Genomic DNA, 23,983 nt, shown 5'->3' on the forward strand with positions numbered 1-23,983 from the left:
TAGAAAATAATTGCTAAAAAAAATAATATAAAACACCCCGGTATCATGGCCATTTTAAAGATAAGGTAGACAGGGAGTCAACTGTGTGAAACCCGCCCAATTACTTTATGAAATATTGAATCCGTGAAGCTGAGACAATGTCAAAAGCTCCTCAACTGGGAACTCTAGTGCACGATCAACGAGAGATGAATTAACAACTAATTTGAGAAAGAAAAATACTTGACAAGGATTTCCCTTCTGGAAGCTGACTTTAAGGACAATGAAAGGTAGGGCAGTTTGTAGGGGGCAGAGTGTTGAAAACCCAGAAAAGCTTTTTGTCCCTCTAAATTATGTCAACATAAGACTTCTGCTCCCTAAGATGTTCCTGGAATAGATAAGAAGGGAGAAGCTTGTGCTGGGGCGATCTGTTTTCCTCTCTTTTCTGTTTGTTGTGATGGGAGCAGTTACTGCTATTTCCTTCCTGTTCTTGAACTTGCTGCTGCTGTTGCTTCCTGATCCTTCCTTTTCTCATCCCTTGTGTACTGATTCAAGTGAGTTTTGGTCCTGTAGTGTTTAATTATTTCAGTTTGTACTTGGAAACTTTATTGGCTTGTTTGTCATTTTCTTTGTCTTTTGTTGATTTTTTTGCGGGTTATAGGGGCACCCTTTACCTTGAACACCACTCTGAGTTTTTGTCCTTACAATGGGAGCAGCTGCTGCAATTCCACACATGATTTACAGTTACAGAAGCAATTTCAAGCCATGAACATCTCTGATGCTGCCTGTGCCTCACTTTTGAAATCCATCCTTTGTGCTGTAAGGCTTTTGTTTCACTTTTAATTTCGGCATAGGCTGTGTGTGTATCAGGACATTTGTTACTTGATAATAACTTCACATGCTATCTCGGGGCTTGATTCGTTTGTGTTTTCATTTTGAATATCTATGTTTTCATTTTCTATCCACCTTATTTTCATATATAAAGTCTTGTATGTTTATGTATTGAATTTGTATTGGACGCTGTTTGCTGGATTTTTTTTCTTATGAATTGCTGATAATCCACAGGATTGCTCTCTTGCCTGAACCCAGATAGGTTTGTGCATAGTTGTTGGTTAGAAGAGTGTTAGCAGCTTCATTCTTTATGGTTTTTCTTGGCATAAACTAATTGTCAGAGCACTCTCTTTTAATGGGCAATGCATTAAAATGTTCAAAATCAATCTATCCTACTTCCGATTATGACCACTGACGATTTCATACTGTTAAGGATTCCGATACAAGCTCCTTGTCATGGTTGCAAAAGAGATGCATAGATAGTCCCCACTCCCCATGTATTATGGACTCCAATGCCACTTGGAGGACAAAACAAAAATAAGCATCTCAAAATGAACTTCTCCGGAAGCTCTCCTAGTCAATTTGTGATCTATTTCATAACGCCCTGTTATATCTTTTGCACATAACAATGCAATGGACTTTTCATTTTAGAGACAACATAGATCTTGCTCATTCATGGTGAAGTGTTTCTTCTAATTCCAATCTAGATGGTCTCCACACAATTATCTAATTTGAAGAACACTTACTTTGTGATTGATTTTTCTATCATGGTTTACAGGGATGCGATCCATATTCAGCCGAGTTATTTACTGTAAGCTCTGTACCAAGGCCAGTTGCTGTTCTTTGCAATTCTACTGTTTCAGCAAATTCATCACAGTCTAGCCAAGCAGCAAATGACTTCTGCTCTAATGTATGGGATACATGTCAAAATGTAAATGTATTGAATTCCCCCTTCGCACCTTCCTTAAAAGGTCAAACTGGATCGCCAGCAAATTCCAGTTTCAGCAAATTGACTGTTGTCTGGCAGTCAAAAGGCGACTTCTGCAATGCATTTGGTGGAGCATCTACAGATGAATCAGTATGTTATGCTGGTGAACCTGTTACACTCAATAACACTGAAACACCAAGTGACCCACATGGCTTGTGCCTAGAGAAAATTGGGAATGGATCTTACCTCAGTATGGTTGCGCATCCAGATGGATCTAACCGTGCTTTCTTCTCGAGCCAACAGGGTAAGATTTGGTTGGCAACTATTCCTGAACAAGGATCAGGAGAGACATTAGGCTTTGACGAATCCAGTCCTTTTATTGATCTAACAGATGAAGTGTATTTTAATACTGAATTTGGAATGATGGGGATGGCATTTCATCCAAACTTTGCACAAAATGGTCGGTTCTTTGCCTCGTTTAATTGTGATAAGGTGAAGTGGCCAGGATGTACCGGCAGATGTTCATGCAACTCAGATGTCAATTGTGATCCTTCAAAACTAGCTCCTGACAATGGTGCCCAACCATGCCAATATCAAACTGTTATTGCAGAGTATACAGCTAATGACACAGCAACCAAGGCTTCCTTGGTATACATCTTCTTACACAGGAATTTATATTCATATTTTTAGTCCATGATCATGACTGAGTTTTGATAATTTTCCAGGGAACAACTGCGAAACCCTCGGAAGTAAGAAGGATATTTACAATGGGCCTTCCATTTACATCTCATCATGGAGGACAGATTCTCTTTGGACCTAGTGATGGGTTTTTATACTTCATGATGGGAGATGGGGGTGGTGTAGGTGGTGATCCTCACAATTTTTCACAAAACAAGAAATCATTGCTTGGAAAAATCATGCGGCTTGATGTTGATAATATACCAAGTGAGTGTCTGAAGAGAGCGACTTTTTTAATGACTTCCTTGAAGATTTGAGTTAATAACAATCTGATGCATCTCATATAATCCTTGCCATCAACATTGCTTGTAATCCAATTTTCTCATCTCGGTTCGTAACCTTTATATACTTTGAATTGTAAACTCATTGTTACCTGGCTTGCCTCAGAGCAACTAAAAAGGTTAGAAATGCAGGTAAAGCCCTTGGTCTTGTTTTTCCTTTTTGGAACATAGAGAAATCTTGTAAAAAATTTCTTCTCTCGTGCATCTGCTTGATCCATTCGGAAAGGATAAATGAAAAGACCTTGAGAATTTGAAAATTGAAGCTATGGAGTTCTTAGAAATGAGGCTCCTGTTTTCTTTTCACCCTTTTCAGCAAAGTGGTGGATTGTGAAGCCGAGTTGCATAGCTGAAAGAATTAATTATCTTCTTTCTTTTCATGGACTTGCAGGTGCTGCAGAAATAGATAAACTTGATCTATGGGGAAACTACTCCATCCCCAAAGATAATCCATATAGTGAAGATAGTGATTTGAAACCAGAAATATGGGCTTTAGGCGTAAGGAATCCCTGGCGCTGTAGCTTTGATTCAGAAAGGCCTTCCTACTTCATGTGTGCAGATGTTGGCCAGGTTTGTGATGCGTTTTTCTTCCAAAATATTTTGACAAACAGTTTATATATATAAAGTAAATTTCTTGAATCCTATGACTGCAATTTTCTTCTCTCTTTGTTTTCCTGTCCCCTGGCTGAAGTAGTAACAGATTGGCAGCAAAGGGTATTATTTCCATGAAGGTTATTATTCACCTTCCTAGAAAAGCTTAGGCCCCTTGTTTATCAATTAAGCCTTCGAAATAATAATTTTTTAAAAAAAAACATAAGATTTTCCTTCATGATTTAAAAGAGAATTTAGAACCCCTGCATGCTAGCTTGTTCTCCAAGATTATCATTCTTTACCCCATCCCATGAGCAGCAAATGAAGCAGAAACAGCATCAGGTTTATATTGAAATTTGTTGCAAAAAGACTCTTTAAAATTCTTATGAAGAATGGTGCCATCAAAAGCATAATGGGTTACAGCAATTCATACAAGAACATCCTTGAGATGAATTAGTAGGAAAATCCACTTCTGTGCCACAAATTTCTAAATTTGGTAAGGTGTTCTCACTTTTGCTTGGTCATGTTGTATAGGATACATATGAAGAGGTGAATGTCATCACTAAGGGCGGGAACTATGGTTGGCGTGTTTATGAGGGACCCAATCCCTTTAGTCCTCAACAGTCACCAGGAGGAAATACATCTTCAGAGTCCATTAGCCCAATTTTCCCTGTTTTGGGATACTATCACTCTGACATAAACAAGAATGAAGGGTCAGCATCCATCACGGGTGGTTATTTCTATCGCTCTCAGATAGATCCATGCATGTATGGAAGGTATGTAAGGTTTGCAGGTTTTGTTCTGATATTTAGAAACCATAGTGATTGGTTGCTGTGTGTGAATGAACAATTAGAAGAGCTATTTAAAAGTCATTCTCAGGGGATACTGCTCACTTTTAAAAACCAATCTGCCTACACATCTTCCTGACAGGGAAATGAACTTTCTTGGGGCCACCAACACGCTCCTTTCGATTGACGATGTTGTGGTTACCTTGCTAATTCACTATCGTTCTTTCAGGTACTTGTATGGAGATTTGTATGCTGGAGCCATGTGGGCAGGCACTGAAACACCAGAAAATAGTGGTAACTTTACCACCAGAAAAATCCCCTTCAGCTGTGGGAGGGACTCTCCCATCCAGTGCACCTCTTTGCCAGGAAGTGCTCTGCCATCTTTGGGTTACATTTTCTCATTTGGGGAGGACAACCGCAAGGATAATTTTATCCTAGCCAGCAGTGGTGTTTATAGAGTCGTTCGTCCAAGTCGCTGCAATTACACTTGCTCGAAGGAAAATGTCACCGCTGTTGGAAGCCCAAGTCCTACTTCACCCCCTTCAAATGCAGGCCAGTTACGTGGTTCATTTAGCAGGATTCTAGCCCTGTTCTCTTCTTTGCTGCTGCTTTTGTTGGGTGTTATCTAGCTAATCGAGACTGATGTATGTTGTATAGGAGCTTTGTACTAGTCCAGGAGCATGAGATTATTGTATAATAGACATCTAACTTTTCTTATTATTGATTATCTTGGGACTATTATGGCGAGGAAGATGTAAGTTCCATTAGAAACTCAGTCGTTTTTCACGAACTACTAAGGGAGGAAATGCGGGATTACTCTGCGCTTAATTGTGTTTGCCTATGATACAGTCAATTATACAAGCTGCTTTACTCCTGACCGTGAACCAAAACACGAAAAGAAGAACAATTATGCAAGCAAAAGTTGTGCCATTTATGTTGGATTTTCTTCTTCTTCTTCTACGCTGATGTTTCTCAAGTCTAACCAGTTTATAATTACTAATCTCAATAACGGTCATCAAATGATATTCATTCCACATATTTTGCATGGAGATTTTTCATATGTAAAGAGACTTAAAAGATTAAAAGTATTGTTAGATTTTTTAATTATTTAGCTTATTTCAACCTTTTTTTTTTAATATTTCTTCTTAATTTCATCCCTTGTTAAAATGGTCTTGCATTTTTTTCATCTCTTTCAATTCAATTCTTGGCTTTTTAATTTTTAATTATTTAACCAATTTCAACTTTTATCTCAATTTTATCTCAATTTTGTTCCGGAATAATTTTAAACACTTCTAAAGTTAATTAAAGAAAATAAAAGTATATCGACAAGGGAGAGAACAATAAAATATATAAGATGAAAACCAATAGTTTTCAACCTAGAATTTGTTGAAATAATTAATAAAGGTCCAATTAGGAAATTAATACCAGCAGTACCAATCTTCAACCATTCACTTTGACATTATTTAATGCTATAACATCGCCAATCTAAACTCATCTTTATAATTCTTTACATACTAACCAAATAATTTCTTACAAAATCAATCAACATCAAATGACTAGGTCATCCCAAGCAAGTAGCCTTATAGAAATACTTGGAGATATCAGGAAACATTACCACCTCTTTTACTACATTTGAGAGAGTGTTCAAAAGTCTTTTTAGCATTAGACAAATTGCTCTTATTTATTATCACACATGTGTAGTGTTATGGTGATTGTTTTTCTAGATCAGGTTTTGGGTGCCAAGAGAATAAGAAATTTTTGTCTTTTTATAGTTTAAAAGGTTTGAGATCAACACCTAGTATTTTGATAATTAAAAACCCTAACTAGTATTTAGAGTTTAGATAAGGGGACTAGTTGTATAAGAAAGACAATATCACCCCGAATATACCTTATCTAAAGTAAATTGCATTTTCTATTTGTTTGATTTTTTCTAAGGCCTTGTTTTATTTTATTATATATTGATTAAAGTAGATTGGCCCAGTAAGGTGAATCGAGACTTTATTAGTGAAGCTTAGCCATTTTAAAGTCAAATAATATTTTATTATATTATTATTTTTGTTTATTTTAATATCAGGAAAATATCTTATATATAAGTTCATAATTCTTAAATATTAAAAGTAAAAAAAAAAAAAAAGAGAATGGGATTTTCATTTATTATGTACTTAATTTGCTTTTTTTTAACTATTGGAAATATATCTTATGTATAAGTTCATAAATCCTAAAAATATTAAAATTAAACAAATTTGATTTTTTGATAATTTTGAAATCTAGACCAAGTTTCTCATGAGTTTAATAAACTTGTTATTAAGTCCATAATGTATGTAAAATATAAAATCATGCAATATATTTTTGTTTTTATCCTTTTCTTTTATATATTGTTTTTTTCTATTAAAAACACAAACATAATTTTTTTTTAGAGAAACTTGTCCATAATGCAAGGTTTGGAAAATAATTTTTAATAAATCATCATGTTTTTTTTTACTATAAATAAAGCCCAAGTCCAAAATAATAGAAAAAGAAGGCTCTGCCCATGAAGACAACCAAAACCCAAAGGACCCAAAGACAGAAAGGAAAACATAGCCCATATGCAAGCGTGACCCAAGCTAACACAAAAATCCAAACAGGCTTAAAGAAAAAGAAATCAAACACACAAGCAGCGCAAGCATATCAAAGCAAATAAATCAGTGTTCGATGCTTTTCAACAAAAGAAAACTTATCTGTGAATGTGGGCTCAGAATCCAAGTTATACAAAAGGTAAGGGCTCAAATAAGCATGCTTGCGAAACAAGAACCCAGTTTATTCCTCAACATTCATGTCCATGGCCTTAACACCACAACAGTGAAACGCGACAGTCCTAGGTTCTCTCCTCACTCACTAAACCTGATTGCTTAACATATATTCTAGCCGCATGTAAGAAACAATGGTTATTTTAAGAGCAAAAGATCATGTGCAGCCAACTATTGCCCATTTCTACACTACGATGTCATTTACCTGGAGAAAGAATGGAGATCTGACTTCAACTAGGGAGCAGGAAATGAAGGAAGAGTAGCCAATATAGTTTCTATGATAGCATTCAAGCTGAAGGGACATATCATCATAACAGCAGGTAGTTCATAAAATTAAATCCCAACCCTTTCTTCTTGAGCTAGAGCATATATGAAAAAAAACTGCACGATGAGATTTTCAGGCATAAAGTACAGAAGGACATGGCTAAAAAATACCACATTATCATCAAGATTGAGATTCTGTCCTGGATAAAAGAAATTCTTGACAGAGGAAGTATTGAAGAACTATATACCAACCGTGATAAACTTGCTTCTTTGGGCTTGGTTTCCAAAATGTTATAGACCGTGTCCTCTCGCTGAAGTTGAAGACTTTATGCTAGACCCCTTTTGCCTGGAAAGACCAATGGCTTTGAAACCTTTGACTTCGGACAACAAGAGTAAAAAAGATTAGGACGTAAAGCACCGAGGAAGGATAAAGTTAGGGTATCCATAGTGGATAAGGGAGAGTACTGACGTTACAATATTTAACAGTAATTTTATTTCTATCGGCATTTATATCAGTAAAAAATTCCGATGATTTTACAAACAAAAAATGCTCATAAAAAAAATATTTGTTGTAATATACTGATAGAATTATTCTGTCAGTGATTGGTAGTGATTGGTAGTGACATTTGAAATAATTGTATTCCAACCTTCTATAAAATACCAACAGAATAATTTTATCGGTGATGTAACAGTTGAAGTGGTATATGCAGTAATTTTTTTCCAACTCTCTAGAATACACCGATAGACTTTTGTTCGTCGGTAACTCTGTCTATAATAATTAAAAAATATTTTTAAAATAAATCTATTGAAAAAAAATTATTAATTTTTTTTTTTAAAATTCAAGTATATAAGAATAAATTATCTTAATATAAAAGCCAAATATTCATTACAAATTTATATGTTCAAATAAAACTAAACTAGAACAATGACAGTACTGGAGGAGGAGGAGGAGGATGGTCGTTCCCGAGACCATATGACCAAAAGGGGGCACACACGTACCACCCATCTGTGATCTCATATCTATAACCATTCAGCGAAGTTCTTCAATATTCGTAGAGACTCTTTCATATTTTTCAATGAGATGGGTCGTATGTTGTTGCAAGGCCGCGAACTCCTAAGACTAGGTACTCGATATTGATTGTGAGCTCCTAACAATTGAGATACTACGAGTCGTTTGTAAGTTTTTAGCCTTAGTGTTAGAGAATCAATACACCCGATTTCTATCGGGTCCACCAAACGATTCTACCTTCATCCACAAATTTAGATTGAAATCTAGGTGGGTCGACGGATCGTCCTCGTATCTCTCCCCCAATCGGCTATTATATGTCTTTTGAAATTCAATTCAAGAAAATAATAACTTACAAAAGAAAATGGTTGAACGAACATATCACAAAGTGTTGAGCGTGGTTGTCAACGAACTGTTGCACCCTTTTTGGTTGTCTTCACTCCGCACGTGCGTCTCCACAAAAGCTCCATTGGGCTTGACTTACGTCCAAGAGCCATATCCTCTAAGAAAAAAATGTTGCAAATTAAATATATTTATAAATAACAAAAAATTAATTAAAGATAGACGTGATTAAAATTAATCTTATCATCCGCTTCATATGCGAAACAAACGAAATGCAGCCGCTAGTACTGTGCATGGTACTTGAACCGTGAATTTGCTAGCTCTGGTCCCTCGCACCGGACTGTGAGCATCATGTGAAACGCTTAAACATCACATGCTAAATATATTTCGCCCATATATTCTCCAAGATGTATGGCGGCCTGAAATCCTTCCAAACCGCCACGTCATTCCAGCCCAGTAGAGCATTTCTCTGGCATATTTTTTAGATTTTTTTGCGCCTCATACAAAAAATAACACAACCTACATGATACAAACGTATTCCATATGAGTTAATGACAAATGAAATTTTAATATATAAAATTTTTAAAAAATTATCGTATTGTTTTCGATATTACCTCGTTGCAATGTGATTATCTCAAATCCTCCTCGTAACATTATCATTTTCTTTATCCCACTTGAATTTAGCATTGCATTAAAAATATATAAAAAATAAATCAATAATTTCATTAAAGTAAAGGAATTAACATAAAAATAGCTAAAATTTTAAGTTAACACTAACCTTAAATCTTGTAAACCATGCATCGACATGACGTTTCTAATCAGGATATTTGGAAATCTGACTCCATTGAAATAATAAAATTTTCATCGATAATTTAAACACCGATGTTATTACTCAAGCGGCCTCAATGTTTGTGAACCTGAAAATTGATAAAATTAATGAAATATTAGTTGTTCATAAATTGTTAAACACAAACCAACTCAAAGCAAAACAAACTTACATTGGAAGGTCATCCTTTAATGCACCTCGTACTTGCGGGTGAATGAATCCCTCTATGAAGGGACACCGCCTCTACGTTGTGAAACCTTACGCGAGGAGGCAACGCCTTGAGTCAACGCAGGTGTCTCTTTTTGGTCAACACCTAATGAAACGTTGCCATCATCGTTGCTAAAAAAACTAGTTGCGATCATGTGCTCACGACGTGCAATTGAATTTCTCCTATGCATCTACACAAATTTGATGAATATTTGCATAATCAATTTTGATTTTTTTAAAAAAAAATTGGCAGCACCTCCCCTATACTGGAAACTACCCAGAATTTTCAATCCTGCAAATATACAATATATATGCCACAAACTAGTTGATTTTATTTTATTTCTACCAACAATTTTGGATTATTCAATTTCATCTTATTTTCAACATGATAATGTTTTTAATCCTAAATTGACAAGAATTTTTTGTAATTAAATTTAATCCTATTTATTCAATTAACATTTACCCTACAAATTTGATAATAACAATTAAAATTCAACAAATCAATAAAATATTATTGCAATATAGACAATAAAATAGACAAAAAATAAAATTTAATCTTATATATTCAATTAACATTTATACTAAAATTTAACAATAACAATTAAAGTTCAACAAAATAATAAAATATTATCGCAATGTAGACAATAAAATAAACAAAAAAATAATACAAAAACAAATATAGGCTTTAGAAATGAAAAATGCTTACCTTAATGACGTGTTTACTTTTAGAATTTATCTATGTGTGATAAAAAAAATTTAAAAAACAACTAAAATGCATTGTTAATAAACCAAAGAAAAGAAGGAAAATAAGAAGAAAATATGTCAAAAGATTTACCATATATACCTGTTAATTGTGTTGAGAGAAAAAACCTTAAATTTTACTTGAAGACTTGAAATAGGGGAGAGGATTGAGAGAGTGAGATTGAAAGTGAGAGTTTGTGACAATGAGAGAAAAATGAAGTTCCGGTGGTCTTGTTGAGTTTTATACTATGTTTTTACTGAGAGAATTACTGACGAACTATTAAATATTATTATTTTTAATTATTTCGTTGGTGATTCCCTCGGTAAATTCACATTGAAATTTTCATTTCGCTCTAAGCTTTTCAAGAAAACCCTCTAGAATTTTCAAGGTTCACCCGTGATTTCGTCGGTAAAAATGTAAATAGTATACATAGTCAGAGATGTATTAATTAAAAACGCATCGGAATTCGCAGTCCATCGGTAATTTTTTCGTTAAAAACATAGTGGAATGCATTAATTTATTCCCTGGATTCCACGTGTGACACTTTAGAATTTCAAACCAACCCTTCACCTTTTTTTCCTTCAGATTTCATCCATTTTCTTTTAATTTGTATTTTTTTATTTAAAATGGTTTATAAAATTAGATTTTTTTTTTAATTTTATCATTCTTTAATTTTTTTTCATCTATAAGATTTGGTTTTTATTCTTTTGATTGCTATATGTTTTGCTTTAACAAATTTTTTAGATGTAATTTTTTTTTGGTTCTATTATTCAATATTAAATTCAATACTAAATATTATTGATGTTTAATGTCATAATTCTATGTTTTTATATGGTATTTTATATTACTATTTTTTAGTGTTACTCAAAGAAAAAGGCCATTGGTTATGTGAGGTTCCTTGCATTTTTCTTATAGTTTGAGTTTGGATTGGATACCAGTGGACTGAGAAAAATTCTCACCTGACCTTACTTGACTAGATACAAAGACAGAAAAACCCTTTCTGAGTCTGTGATTTACCATCCCCAGACATAGGAGCTAATTCTTCTATTCTTGTCGTTTTAACCATTTTCGACTACGATATCCAGCAACAAAGAGAAGAGCAGAGCAGGGGTGAAGAAAAATAACCAAATAATTTTGAATATTTGCAAACCAATCCAAAATTAATTTTTTTTTTAAAAACCAATCTGAGAAATCCAATAAAAGCCCTACGAAAAAGCTCGCAAGTCGCAGGTAGCTAAACCCTAGTCCCTAGCGAGCGAGGAAAGACCAAGACCTAGACAGATTCGAAGACTCCCAGAGAAGATAGAAAGAAAGACCAGGCCAAGGTATGGTAAAAACACTAATCAACATTTGTTTAACTAATTAACCCAGATTAAATGCAGTAAAAAAAACCCTAAGCAGAAGGAGGGCTTTTATTTTATTAAACCCAAATTGACCCCTGGGTTAAATAGTAATAAATAACCCAAAATTCCCAGGCTATTGTCTGCTCTCTCTCTCTCTGTTTTTCCATCCTTAATCACCTTAGCATCGTTCTTTCAATTCTAATAATAAATTATTATTATAAACAGTAAAAACACAGCATAGTAATAATAATAATTTTAATTTTAAGTGTTGGATGATGGTTAGTACCCTTAGGTTCTCCCTCCCTCCCTCTCTTCTTTCTCTCTTTGCAAAAATTGAGGATCGTCTACATGTAATCCTACGTTAACTAACATAAACCCTCTCGATCTCCCTCTCCTTAACCATGTCTCGTGAACAACCCTCTCCTTCTCCGATCTCCCTAAACGAGGCCGACGCTCCTCTAAACGAGGCCGACGCTCGAACCCAAACGCCGCCAGTTAACAGGAGCAACCGCCCGTCGCGAGCTTGTACAATACGGGCGGCGGCGAGGCTGCAGCAGCAGCAGCTGGCGGTAATCGAGCGGAAGCAGAAACCGAAGAAGCAGGAACAGCAACAGCACTTAGATGAGTCTTCGGTGCAGCAGAATGAGCAATGCAGTGGTGGAAGTAGCAAGATCGTTACGCAGCTCGTGGCGCCTCCGGAGCCGGCACAGTTGCCGAGGTGGAGCCTCCGGTCCATGTGGGAATTAGCTTCAGTACTCAATTTTTTAAATGTGAGTTTTTTCGTTTCTTGTTTTACTCCATTTCTTCGAGACTTCATCTTTATTCATTTCCTAAATTTAATGTTGCAGGTATTTAGGCATCTATTGAATATAACAGTTGAGTTTTCAGCTGAGGAGTTTGAGACTGCTTTGATCACACCTAATGATACTTTGGGGGATATACATATGCCTTTGTTAAAGGTTAGTGCTTTCTGTTTTTCAGCTTCAAGGTTTATGTCCTTAATTTAACATCTTATGCTTGGTTTGGATGGAAGCAACCAAGTTCTTGTTATCGCTTTTTGTGCATGTTTAGAAGCTTAAGTTATAGCAAAGGTTTTCACTTTGTGTATAAATGAAGCAAATTAGCTGACATTAAGCGGGAAATTAGTATATTATGCCTATTTTATGTGTGTGGAGAATTAGCTGAGGATCCAATGTTAGTAGCATCAAATTATTTGTGTTTTTTATTTTTATTTTCTAGTGCTGCGAGAGTTGATTGTTGCATTAACAATTAGGGAGCTAGTTGTGGCTGATTGTATTCAGGAGACCATTTATGTGGCATGAAAATTTGATGTCATGTTGCTTGTCTAATAGCTTCCAAAGTTGAGAGAAGGTTGAAATAGATGCACAATAGCATTTTTCTGAGAAATTAAATACCTCAAATAATAAATTATTTCTTAATGTGTCAATTGGAGTATCACATGCTGCCTTCTTGTTTTTTCAGTTATGGAACTTTACCTTTAAAGGACATTGTTAGATGCACGATGTTTATCAAATGCTTCTACTTGTTAGGGACTACTTGGGACCATATGTCTCACATGGTCAAGACTGGTATAGGCTGATCTGAAACAATTACATGTAGGAATTTTGGCATCACTGGTCACCAGAGATGTCACTGGAGTTCCTTGACATCTCGAATCCGTGGATATTTTGTACTGGGCTCTTCAAATCTGACGTTTTGAAAGATTTGTCCTAGACGTTGAGAAATTTGCTATAGCTTCAAATTAGTTGCCTCCAGAAAGTCACAGAACATGATATACAGGTGTAACCATGGAAACACTCCTAAATGTGTGCTGGATAAATGGCTAGTCTTTGTGCCCTAACATAAAATCAGATTAGGGTTTTCTCAAGTTTTATAGTAAAGTGATAAACCTGAGTAGTTATTGTTTTTTGGTTATCCCCACAGGAGATAAATTATTCTCCTAGTGGTTATTATGCTTTCTTTTATGTCTGCCAAATACTTCTTCAACAGAGAGAGAAAGGAAAAAAGTGATTAGCTATCATAATTTATAGAAGCAAATATGAAGTTTTGCATCATAAAAAGGTGCAAGATGACTTGGATCATTATTTTGGACAGGGAATGGCACTGGTGACCTATGTTTTTTCATGCAGGAACTTCTTATAAATTAGAACAGTGTTATCAATTTTTCTGCCCTGATTTGATATGATGTCACAAGTTTCTGGAGTTCCAATACTGATATCATCACTTATTTTGATTAAATCATTTATTTGGAGGTTGCTTGATTCTCACTAGTGCATAATTGCTTTGCATGATTCTGAAGTACGCTGTAGCTTATTGGTTGCATAATGCATATGCTTCTAGTGTATTTCTTTAAGCTAATGTGTTTTCCCATTTTTTCCCCTCACCACTGTAGAATAAAATGCAGCATAAATAATTCCATCACCCATGCAGTTTTGAGCACTATATTAAGATGATCTTTTTCTAATGGGAGAGTACTGACATAAGTATTATCATATAGTGTGATCTGTGTAATTTGTGAGAATTTTTTGATTCCTTTCAAAGTTATCTTCATCTGTGACTTCAGGATGGATTTCTGATTGGCTACACAATTCATTAGGGTTTCTTCAGTTTGAATTTGCGCATGAGAATTTCAAGAAATAGGTTTTAAATCCTAGAATTAAAGCAAAGATTAATCTATATTTAACTTTTAGTTGGGAAGTGCTGCGGTTCACATGTTGCTATTTTGCATTGTACAATCACAAACTTGAACTAATTGATATTTGCTGAAGATAGGGCGCCAAAGCAATGTGTTCCATATTCCTCAGCATCCTTTTCTTTTCTCTGTTTTATGTTGTATATCTACTATTTTCTAAATGATACTATCTTTATAACATGTTTTTCCCTCAATAATGGCATGTTTCCCCTGTAAGGTAATTCCTAGAATATGTTATCCCAAAAACCAGATTGATGGGATATCAACCTCCATTAAATGCTCTAAATTTCACCTTAAATGGTAAAATCTGATTATGTATTGGCAGAAAACTATCTGTGATATTTTGTATAGTCATCTTATTTGACAATGGAAACTTTTCATTAGGTGTGATTTGATTAATTTGATAGATTATGCTTGGAGAAGCTAACCGCTACTGAAATCAAATTGCATTTTTATGCTGTATTTAAGCTAAGTGTAACATGATCCTATTTATGCTCTCCCTGATGGAAAGCGAGCTCATATTGCATTGATGTGAGCTATTGCAACATTGATTACTCATTGCTTTTGATTTGTTTCTTTTTAGGCAATCCCTCCTATTACCAGAATGGCTCTCACACGAGATACCTGGATTACTGTTTTGTGCAGAAAATTAAGAGACTGGTGGCACTGGGTAACTAACTGTACTGTTTTTTAGTTGATATTTATGATATTGAATTAAGGAAGGGGGGGCTATTGTGAACATCATTTTTAAGATGAGTTTGGTCTCTTGTCGTAGGTTGCAGATGGGGAACTTCCCTTAGTTGCTTCACATGGGTTAGTTTTTCATTCCTGGATACTCTTAGATCACTTTTTTTTTTTTTTTTTTTATGATTCTGATTTGTATTTTGACTTTGATATTGTAGGGTAGAGGTTGAAGTGTATAAAACACTTGATCCTGGGATCCGTGTGGTGATACTGAAAGCACTATGTGACATTCGTGTTGAGGTAACGCCACTGGCAGCAAAGATTATATATAATGATTCTTGATTTGAAATAATTGCCTTGGGCTATAATGATGTTGGATTTTTGTTCACTCAAATGCCCATTGGATCTCATTTTAGTGTTCAAATCAGCAATACATGTCGATTGTAGCTTTAAATTCATGTTGTGATTAGTTGGATTGGATGGAAAACAGAGCATAATACCTTGATGGCTATTTGTTGGGACAGATAAATGAAAGTTTTGGAGAATTTGACGCATTCTAAGAACTTTTTCCTTTGTTTCTGCACAATGTAGACCACCAGTTCTTTTGGCATTTGTTTTGTCTTGCTGCCCTTTCAGCTTGAATCAAACAGGTCCCAATTCTTGTGTTTATTTGTCTTGTGCATAACTGAGCCCCTCATTTTTCTGTAGAGTGAAACACTATGGTAGGCATATTGCTCTGTATTCTTTGTTGGGACAGATAAATGAAAGTTTTTGAGAAGTTCTTTTGGCACATTGTTGACCAGTTCTTTTGGCATTTGTTTTGTCTTGCTGCCCCTTCAGCCTGAATAAAAAAGTTCTCAATTCTTGTGTTTATTTGTCTTGATCATAACTGAGCCCCTCATTTTTCTGTAGAGTGAAACACTATAGTAGACATTTTGCTATGTGTTCTTTTCATCTATGTCAATATCATTGTTTCCTATTTGCATGTACTTCACTATTCTATATGTTACTTTTTATTGACCTATACTTTTTCATCACAAAGCTTTGGCAGCCTTGTAATCACAGAACAAGATTCCTCTCGTATGTATCTCACAGGATAATTTACATGCATTTCTTTATTATGTATTCTACACATAATTCTAGAAGCAGCTTGTGCTTGTTTCTAATCGTGTTAATCATCTCCAGATAGAAGTATTCTCTTATTGCCAAACCTTCCATCAATCACCCATTTATGGAATAGAATCTTGCATTTGAAGGCTTCCACAATTATTCTCCTTACATCAAACTGAATTAGTTTGTGAGCTGGCTATAGAATCTTGCATTTAAAGGCTTTTGGATATTTTGCTAGAAATTAATTGATATTGGGGTTTCTCATTTGTCCTTTTTTCTTTCTCGGGATCATATTTTGGTTCTTTATTTATTTTTAGAACATTTTGAACATCTTGGTTGCTTTGAACTTCTTTCTACTGTAAAGGAATTGAATCTGAGTAATCTTTTGCAGCAAGAAGATATTCGGAATTACATTGATAACTCCCTCAAGCATGGCATTCAACTTTCATTATTTCGCAAGGAACGTTTTGGGGGTGATTCACAAGGAATAAATTACTGGTAATGGAAATAATAAGCTTCTCATGAAGCATTCAATGTGTTTGCTTGTTAGGTTTGACAGTGATTGAAATGATCAGCGGTATATTTTTATGTGATAAATTGAGATTTTATCTCATCTTTTTTCTCCCCTATTATTTTGTAGTTTTTTGTCCTTTGTGTAGTGTAAATTCTATAATTACAGCTTTATTGTTGATGCAGGTATGAAGATGATCCAATGATTGGTCAAAGGTTATACCGGGAAATAAGAAAAACCGAGGTGAAGCTTAAAGCAAAGGCAAAGGGATCTCAGATCATCCCTAATGTGACATACCTGTGGGAGACAGTTGCAACTAATTTCGAAGAATTTCAAGATGTTTCTGTAAGTTACCCTAATTGCATGATTTTGTGTATGTGCTTTGTTCAAATTTTGATGCAAGGTTGTCATGGTTTTTATTTCAATTTCCCCCCTTTTTATTCTTACCCGGCATTCATGGTGAATTGAAATTCATATTGCATTCCTTCCTTATCTTTTGAATGTGTGATGTGCCTTGATCACAGTGGGCGGTATGCATTATTGGAAATTCCGATGAAACTAAATTATGGATGTTAAGATTGTGAGATATTAATCTAATAGAGGATTACTACTATAAAGAATGAAAGATAGTTATCCAATGATGCTGTGCACCAGGAATGTCAGTTTGTATGATTCTGGGCCTTGTGATGATAACTTAGATATTATGGTGCCCTCCCAGCTTCTTCTATTAAATTTGGCTATTTAAATGAAAGTGGAGTTACCAATCAATTTCTATCTCGATGGTGAGATTATATATTCCAAGATTTTACTTAAAAGTGTTTGCTTACATTTGCCTATTGACATTTTAGGTGAAAGTGGATGGGCATGAGATGTACTTTAGGTTGCAGGTAGTCTATTAGATGTTTGACGTGTGCATCAGAAGAATCATCTTAGTAATGGATCCTTTTAGTGGCATGTTACATTGTGAGACTTCCTGTCTCATTCAAATGTAAAAAACATATCCAGTCAAGAGGTCTATCCAAACCCATTTTTTTGAACTATAATTTCATGAGAAATGCCCAGTTGTGGTGATGTTGTGAATGCATTCTCTATGAGCCTTGACCATCTCAAGTTCCATATTTTTTGGATCTCTCATTTGGTGGATTTATATTTCATACCATTCTTGTGCCACACTTTCCATTTATGGTTTCAATCATAGCAATTTTATTTGTAATGAGTAGTTTCAATTTTGTGTAAGGGCTTGCCTTTTCTTCTACAATTGTATGGTCAGCTGTCATTGCTGACAGTTCCTTTGATAGGTTTAAAAACCTTGGAAAGGAAAATTAAAAAATAATTTGGTATGATACACTATGAATCAACCTTGCTATCTCGAAGTAGCTTTTTACTGATCTCGGGAGTGCTGCTGTTGATAGTGCAAATGGTTGACAATTATATACACTTATAGTGCCAGTGGTATTCCAACTGTGGAAAATACTTTTGGTCAACTTGGTGGTTTCCAAATGCCTCTGTATGGCCATTTGCTAAATACTTTTGTGGGGTATTGTTCTTCATTCATCTGTGTCCTTAAAATGATGCAGGAGAAGCTCTATACTAGCAAAAATAGAACAGAGGCTTCGTTGGGGAAGAAATTAAAGAATGACATGCTTCCTGAGATTGAGAAGGTTTACAAGGTACTGGAAATTGCTTAGTGAGTAACATGGTTTACTTAATTGGATTTCATTAACCAAGAATTTCTTTCTTGCCTCAAATTATTCTTGATTGAAATCCGCTGTAAGTTATGTTATCCTAGAAAGAAATCATATTCAGATTTCCTTTTACACTTTTGTTTGCTTAGAGGAAAGAGAGGCTGCTGAAAAAGCAACACAGGCAGGCTCTACTTCTTGATAATTTCTTGAGCATGGATGGACATGCACCAGGACGTTCTCTCCGTGATAGGAAGCCTGTCACTTATACTTTTGGTAAGCAAAGAAAACTTATGATCGTGCAGTAGTAAGAGCTTTAGTAGTTGTCAAGATTGATTACTCTCGACAGATGAATTTTTCCTACTGTTATTTCTCTCAAAGTAGATGTTGCCTATAATGCCTAGTCCTTTATGTATACCATTCCAGGAGTTTTGTTTTTGGAACTTGGGGGATGTTGAAGATAGAACTAATATTAACATTGGACAGTTAACTGGGAATCTATTTGTTTCAACTTAATCTCTCTTATGTTGTTTTTCTTGAAATCTTAGAATAAAAGTTGCATATATTACCTCAGTTTTGCTGAACTTTCAGACAGTTGTGCTGATGAGCTTTTCTTAATAATGAGAATGTGCTTTTATTACAGTAATAATTGTTCTCATACAAAAATAGGCAATCTGATTGCTGTATCAACTATTTTTGCAGATGATTATGATCGGTCAATCAACGAGGCTATCAAAATAACAAAGTAAGTTCTTGATCATGTACATTCTTCATACAGTTTTTTTTTTCCTATGCTAGGAGGAATTTGTTTTTATCTCTCTACCATGGAATATCAAGTTTTTCACTTTCTTTACTCTTTTTCTTAGGCGTAAACCACCGTCTCCAGAACCTTTTCACAGAAGAGAAGGTTTTGCTAAACCTGAAGCTTCTACAAATGGTGAATTGAGTGGTCCTTCACACACATCGCAACATGGCACTTTCAGTGCCGCATCTCCTGATTCTCTTGAATATGATGACATGGATGAAGACCATAAATCTGAAATGTTGGATCGGGGGTAAGATAAGCTTGTCTTTCAAAACTAATCATGTTTCCTTGATCTTGCACATAACTTATCACTGCATAATGGCTTGCAGCAACAGGAGAAGACAGAGGCCTCAACGGTATTCAGCAACAGAGTTTGTTGAGGCAGTTTCAGATAATGAGGCAGGCTTCGACAGTGATGATGATATAGTTGGAGAAGCTGTCTATGATGATGAATACTTGAGGAAACGTAAGCAGAAGAGGCTGTCTAGCAGCTCTGAAGGGGATGAAGAGTATCAGTGGGATGATGAAAATGGTGAGGAGGAAGAAGAAGATGAAGAAGAGGATTCCTTAAGTATTAGTGAGGATAGTGAGGAGCCCCAAAAATTCAATAAATTTCCAGGCCGTACACGCAGGGAGACAAAATTACGGTCAGTTGATGAAATCCAGTCAGGTCTAAGACGCAGCAGAAGGAGCACTCGGAACCAGATTAATTACCGACAATATGAGCTGTCCGAGTCAGAAACAGAGTCAATGAAACGTGAGAAATCAAATGTATCAGATGAACACTCAGATGCAAGTGAGAATGCAGAGTATTCAGCTGGAAGTCAAAGTCAAGATTCTGATGGCAATGATGACAAACAAGGTATGAAAGTTGATCAGCCTGTAGAAGGTGACAAAGTGATAGAACAAAAGGAGCAAAATCAGCCACCTGAGCAATCAAATAGCCCAGTCCAAGATGAAGTTGATGGTGTAAGGAAAAGACGTTTCCTCGATCTCAACGAACTAGCTCCAGGTTCTGGTTTTGATGATGGTCTGAACACAGTAATGAAAGATGAAGATAGAAATGATTTTTGAGGTTCCCTCTCTTGTGGCAAGAGAAGATTCGTTGTTTTCTCTGGGAAGCTCAATGTACAATAGTATAATGTTATAAATTTTGTGATAAGTCCGTGGAGGAAATTACCATCGGAGTTCTTCCATGGCCTAAGCGAAGCAACAACCTTGATGCAATTCATTTAGGATTTGCAGCAAGGAGCAACTTGATGCTGAGAGTTCCGTAGATTAGGTAGTCATTTTTTAGCATGTCTACATTCATAGAAGCCTACAACGGGTCAATGAGAATTCCTTGGGAGTTCTACATCTTATCCAATTAATGTACAATAACCTTAACTCATTTTGTAACTGAAAAAAATTGGCTTTTAGATGTTCAGGCTTTGTAGTTTAATCGTTCACGATCATGGCTCTGATAAAATGATCAGGTCAGGGGACTGTTGTCTGTATGTGATGAATCATCCTCGCTTAAAAGGTAACTAATGTTTCTTCTGCCAATTTAACATTTTTCCTACTTTGTAATTATAGCCATTTTGTGATTGTAATGCTCAAAATTTATGCCAGGTGTGTCGCACAGAAGTCTTGACTCAATTACTCTAAATCATGATGTTTGTAATTCTTCAATGATGCAACTGCATGAATAGAGTTTGTTTTCTAGACCCTAATGGACTTGTAGGTGCAGATTTTTGAATTTTCTGCTTCACTATAACCTCTGCAACCTTGGACCAGAAAACTTAAATGGGAATTAATACAACTCAATGGCACTGCTAATTCATAATTTGGCTTTTCAGTGACTATTTTCTTGTGGTTGGGCAGCGTCTTCCTTGGCACGGCCCTCTGCTGCCTTAGTAGCTGCTTGAGCGTTTTGTCTGGATGCGTCTTTGTCAGCCTTTTCTGTAGCTTCTTCTGCTTCCTCAAGAGCTTGAATTAAGTGTGAGAGACACTTCTCTGCATCATCCAATGGGGACTTGGGCATGAGGCTCTCTGCGACATCTGCTGGTGTGATCTTGGTCTCCTTCATTAAGCTTTCAATTTTATCGAACAAAGGATGTGCTTCAAGTCTCAGGTAATTCCTTGAAAGCACTTTGAATGCCTCAAAACTGCAGTAAGAGAGCTCAATATGCTTGTCCATTCTTCCCCTTCTTACCAGAGCAGGATCAAGCTTCTCCACGTAATTAGTAGTAAACACAATAAGCCTCTCCCCTCCACTAGCAGACCATATCCCATCAATGAAATTCAACAGCCCCGAAAGTGTCACTTTGCTGCTAGTCTCTTCTTTATGATGTTCTTTGCCAGTTTCTTTCTCTGACTTCTCCTTGTCCTCATCTGGAGATTTCTCTTCTTTCTTATTCCTTTGACCAGTCAGCTCAAGCGAGCAATCTATGTCTTCTATCACTATGATAGATTTACTAGTGGTCTCAATCAAAAGCGTCCTTAGCTCGCTATTGTCTTTCACAGCAGTGAGCTCGAGATCATAAACATCATAGTTTAACAAGTTGGCCATTGCAGCAATCATGGTAGACTTTCCGGTCCCTGGTGGACCGTAAAGAAGATACCCTCGTTTCCACGCCTTTCCAATTCTGGCATAGAAATCCTTGCTCTCGCTGAAAGTCACCAGATCTTCTATGATCTCCTGCTTCTTTGCAGGCTCCATGGCTAACGTATCGAATGTGGCAGGATGCTCGAACACTATATGGTTCCACATGGTCTGCTTGTAGATTTGCCACTTGTTTCCAGAACCATTTGTGTAAAGCTTCCTCTGTCTGTTTCTCACCCTAATTTCTTTCCCTTGCTGCATCACATGCTTCAAGTAAACCTCACTTATGACCCCCCTGTAGCGCTTATGAAACGTGAGCCTATAATACCTTCTCTCTTGCTGAGGATACATGGATTGTAATGGTGGCATCACTTTGCTTGAAACCCACCAAACTTGGATACCCTGAAATTCATCTTTCACTCTCTCATACTCATCCATACTAAGCACCAAGTTGCTGCAATCCTTTGCCATCTCCGCCTTAAGTCTCTTAGCACACTTGGATGAGTTGATGCTAAGATATGCCTCAACAGCAGCATAGGCTTCACTTCTCTTGAGGCGATCTCCAGCGTACTCGTGGATTGATATCTTAATGTAAGGATAGAAAAAGCTCATGATTCTTTGTGTATACTTGCCAAAGTAGAGACGAACCTCGTAGGGGCAGTATTGGTGAATAATAGCCGAAATGAACATGAAACTGGCAATGGTTGAACCCATTGTTGCCCACATCTCGGTCATTGTTTGAGGTACAATCATGGTTTCTTGTTCTCCAGGCTAATGGTAAAGCACTGATGTGTTTCTAAGGACTTAATGCAAGGCTCTTCTTGATGGGTTTGCATTCGCTTCTACAAAATTGAGTTACTGACGAGGATAGCAAAAAAAGGTATGTAAAGAAAGAGAAATATAGTAATGGCCAGTGGGTCATGTTTTGTCAACAAAGCTTTTGACACCTATATCTTGCGTGTTGATTAGTGGATAGTGGTCCCAAAAGTAGAAATCCACACCAGCAAGAGATTATTTGATAAAATGTGCCATGCTCTTTGTTTTTCTCGTATAGTGTTACTACATCATTTGCAAAGAGGGAAACTTTAAGGAACGTGTCATGCTAGGGATTTTAATTTCGTAGAAAATGGACAGTTGTGAACGTCCTTTCTAGCCTAACTATAGTGGTTTCCTTTTCATATTTGATCAGTTTGATTAATCTATGGCTAATACATAGTAAAAGTCCATGCAAGCCTTGTCAGTTTCTATGTAAAGCGAGGAGGAAGTAGGAAAAGAGTGTAAGAAACTGGCAAGTTCCAGTTCAGTTTCGGACCACTTGTGCCTTCATATGACGTGAATTCATGCACGATTCTCATTTGTCTTTCTATTGAAGGAACAGTAGCTTCTTACAATAGCTAGTGATCAATCCTCATCAGAAAGGCTTTAATTAGTTATCCATGCTTCTCCATCAATCAAGAAGAGTAAGGTTACTGTCAATTTCATGAGAATAGGGCTTCATGGATTAATTATTAGGAGCTAGAGTGAATCAGACTTGATGACACAGATTTATATATAGGAACTGGCATCTCGGTTTTTCTTTGATCAGTCTCTTCTCATAAATTTTCATTTTATTTTATGGATAATAGCTGGTACATTCTGGTTTTTTCTTCCAAAACTTGAAGTAACCACTTAAGTGGTGTCTTCATTTTTATTTTGGCCATGAGATTAGGCTAAGTGATATTATAATTGCATTATTATAATTATTTATCAATTTGTTATAATTTGTTAGGGCCTGAACAAAATTAACAAAAAAAGAGAGATAAAAGTGCAAAACAAGAAGAAATCTCATGACGAATCTAAAATTCATTAAAAAAAGTTAGGTTTAGTCCACCTTTCATTTATCTTCCTTTTTGTACTTTTAATTTTAATGCAAAATCTTATTTTCATAACATTTTAGTCATGGAATTTGAAAGATGAGAGAGAAAATCATCTATAACCAATAAAGGTAGGATAAAATTGCTGGTTTGGCCACATTTCAATGACAAAAAAAAAAAGAAAGACTGATCTTTGTTAACGGGTTTCATTCGATGAGGGGGGTTTCATTAAAGTATTTCTAAACTTTTATTTTGTTTGAAAAAGTAAATCAGGATTGAGAGAAAAATTAAGTTTGATTTTGTATTTTTAGACTGTTTTTTTTTGTTTTTTTTGTTGATAAATTGGGTTTTTTTTTTTTTTTTTAATGTTCCAAAGGTATTTATTACCTGTTTTT

General features: G+C 35.7%; 3 protein-coding genes across 3 annotated transcripts; 2 read left to right on the plus strand and 1 right to left on the minus strand.

Moving 5' to 3' along the window:
* The first annotated feature begins 56 nt into the window (after positions 1 to 56).
* On the plus strand, positions 57 to 4,958 carry LOC7462527 (HIPL1 protein). The gene is made up of 7 exons (XM_052447645.1): positions 57 to 530; positions 638 to 795; positions 1,586 to 2,383; positions 2,461 to 2,680; positions 3,143 to 3,321; positions 3,877 to 4,118; positions 4,360 to 4,958. The coding sequence occupies exons 1-7, from the start codon at positions 434 to 436 to the stop codon at positions 4,757 to 4,759; spliced, it is 2,094 nt and encodes a 697-aa protein (XP_052303605.1). The 5' UTR covers positions 57 to 433; the 3' UTR covers positions 4,760 to 4,958.
* Positions 4,959 to 11,589: 6,631 nt separating this feature from the next.
* LOC7474852 (DDT domain-containing protein DDR4) lies at positions 11,590 to 20,696 on the plus strand. Its single transcript, XM_024586667.2, has 12 exons — positions 11,590 to 12,416; positions 12,495 to 12,605; positions 14,943 to 15,029; positions 15,135 to 15,172; positions 15,262 to 15,343; positions 16,545 to 16,651; positions 16,850 to 17,009; positions 18,242 to 18,334; positions 18,499 to 18,622; positions 19,049 to 19,091; positions 19,213 to 19,401; positions 19,481 to 20,696. The coding sequence occupies exons 1-12, from the start codon at positions 12,048 to 12,050 to the stop codon at positions 20,223 to 20,225; spliced, it is 2,148 nt and encodes a 715-aa protein (XP_024442435.1). The 5' UTR covers positions 11,590 to 12,047; the 3' UTR covers positions 20,226 to 20,696.
* Positions 20,697 to 20,780: 84 nt separating this feature from the next.
* Positions 20,781 to 22,824, minus strand: LOC7474853 (AAA-ATPase ASD, mitochondrial). The gene has a single exon (XM_002322097.4). The coding sequence runs from the start codon at positions 22,486 to 22,488 to the stop codon at positions 20,986 to 20,988; it is 1,503 nt and encodes a 500-aa protein (XP_002322133.2). The 5' UTR covers positions 22,489 to 22,824; the 3' UTR covers positions 20,781 to 20,985.
* Between the last annotated feature and the right edge of the window lie 1,159 nt (positions 22,825 to 23,983).

Source organism: Populus trichocarpa, chromosome 15, assembly GCF_000002775.5.
Source record: "Populus trichocarpa isolate Nisqually-1 chromosome 15, P.trichocarpa_v4.1, whole genome shotgun sequence".
NCBI lineage: Eukaryota > Viridiplantae > Streptophyta > Magnoliopsida > Malpighiales > Salicaceae > Populus > Populus trichocarpa.

Bases quoted from the DNA above. Each gene is read 5' to 3' on its own strand.
- LOC7462527 (XM_052447645.1), top strand. From the start codon at position 434: ATGGGAGCAGTTACTGCTATTTCCTTCCTGTTCTTGAACTTGCTGCTG. The intron at 2,384-2,460 runs GTATACATCTTC...ATAATTTTCCAG, and splicing joins CAGCAACCAAGGCTTCCTTG to GGAACAACTGCGAAACCCTC. The intron at 4,119-4,359 runs GTATGTAAGGTT...TCGTTCTTTCAG, and splicing joins GATCCATGCATGTATGGAAG to GTACTTGTATGGAGATTTGT.
- LOC7474852 (XM_024586667.2), top strand. From the start codon at position 12,048: ATGTCTCGTGAACAACCCTCTCCTTCTCCGATCTCCCTAAACGAGGCC. The intron at 12,417-12,494 runs GTGAGTTTTTTC...TTAATGTTGCAG, and splicing joins CAGTACTCAATTTTTTAAAT to GTATTTAGGCATCTATTGAA. The intron at 15,030-15,134 runs GTAACTAACTGT...CTCTTGTCGTAG, and splicing joins TAAGAGACTGGTGGCACTGG to GTTGCAGATGGGGAACTTCC.
- LOC7474853 (XM_002322097.4), bottom strand. From the start codon at position 22,488: ATGATTGTACCTCAAACAATGACCGAGATGTGGGCAACAATGGGTTCA.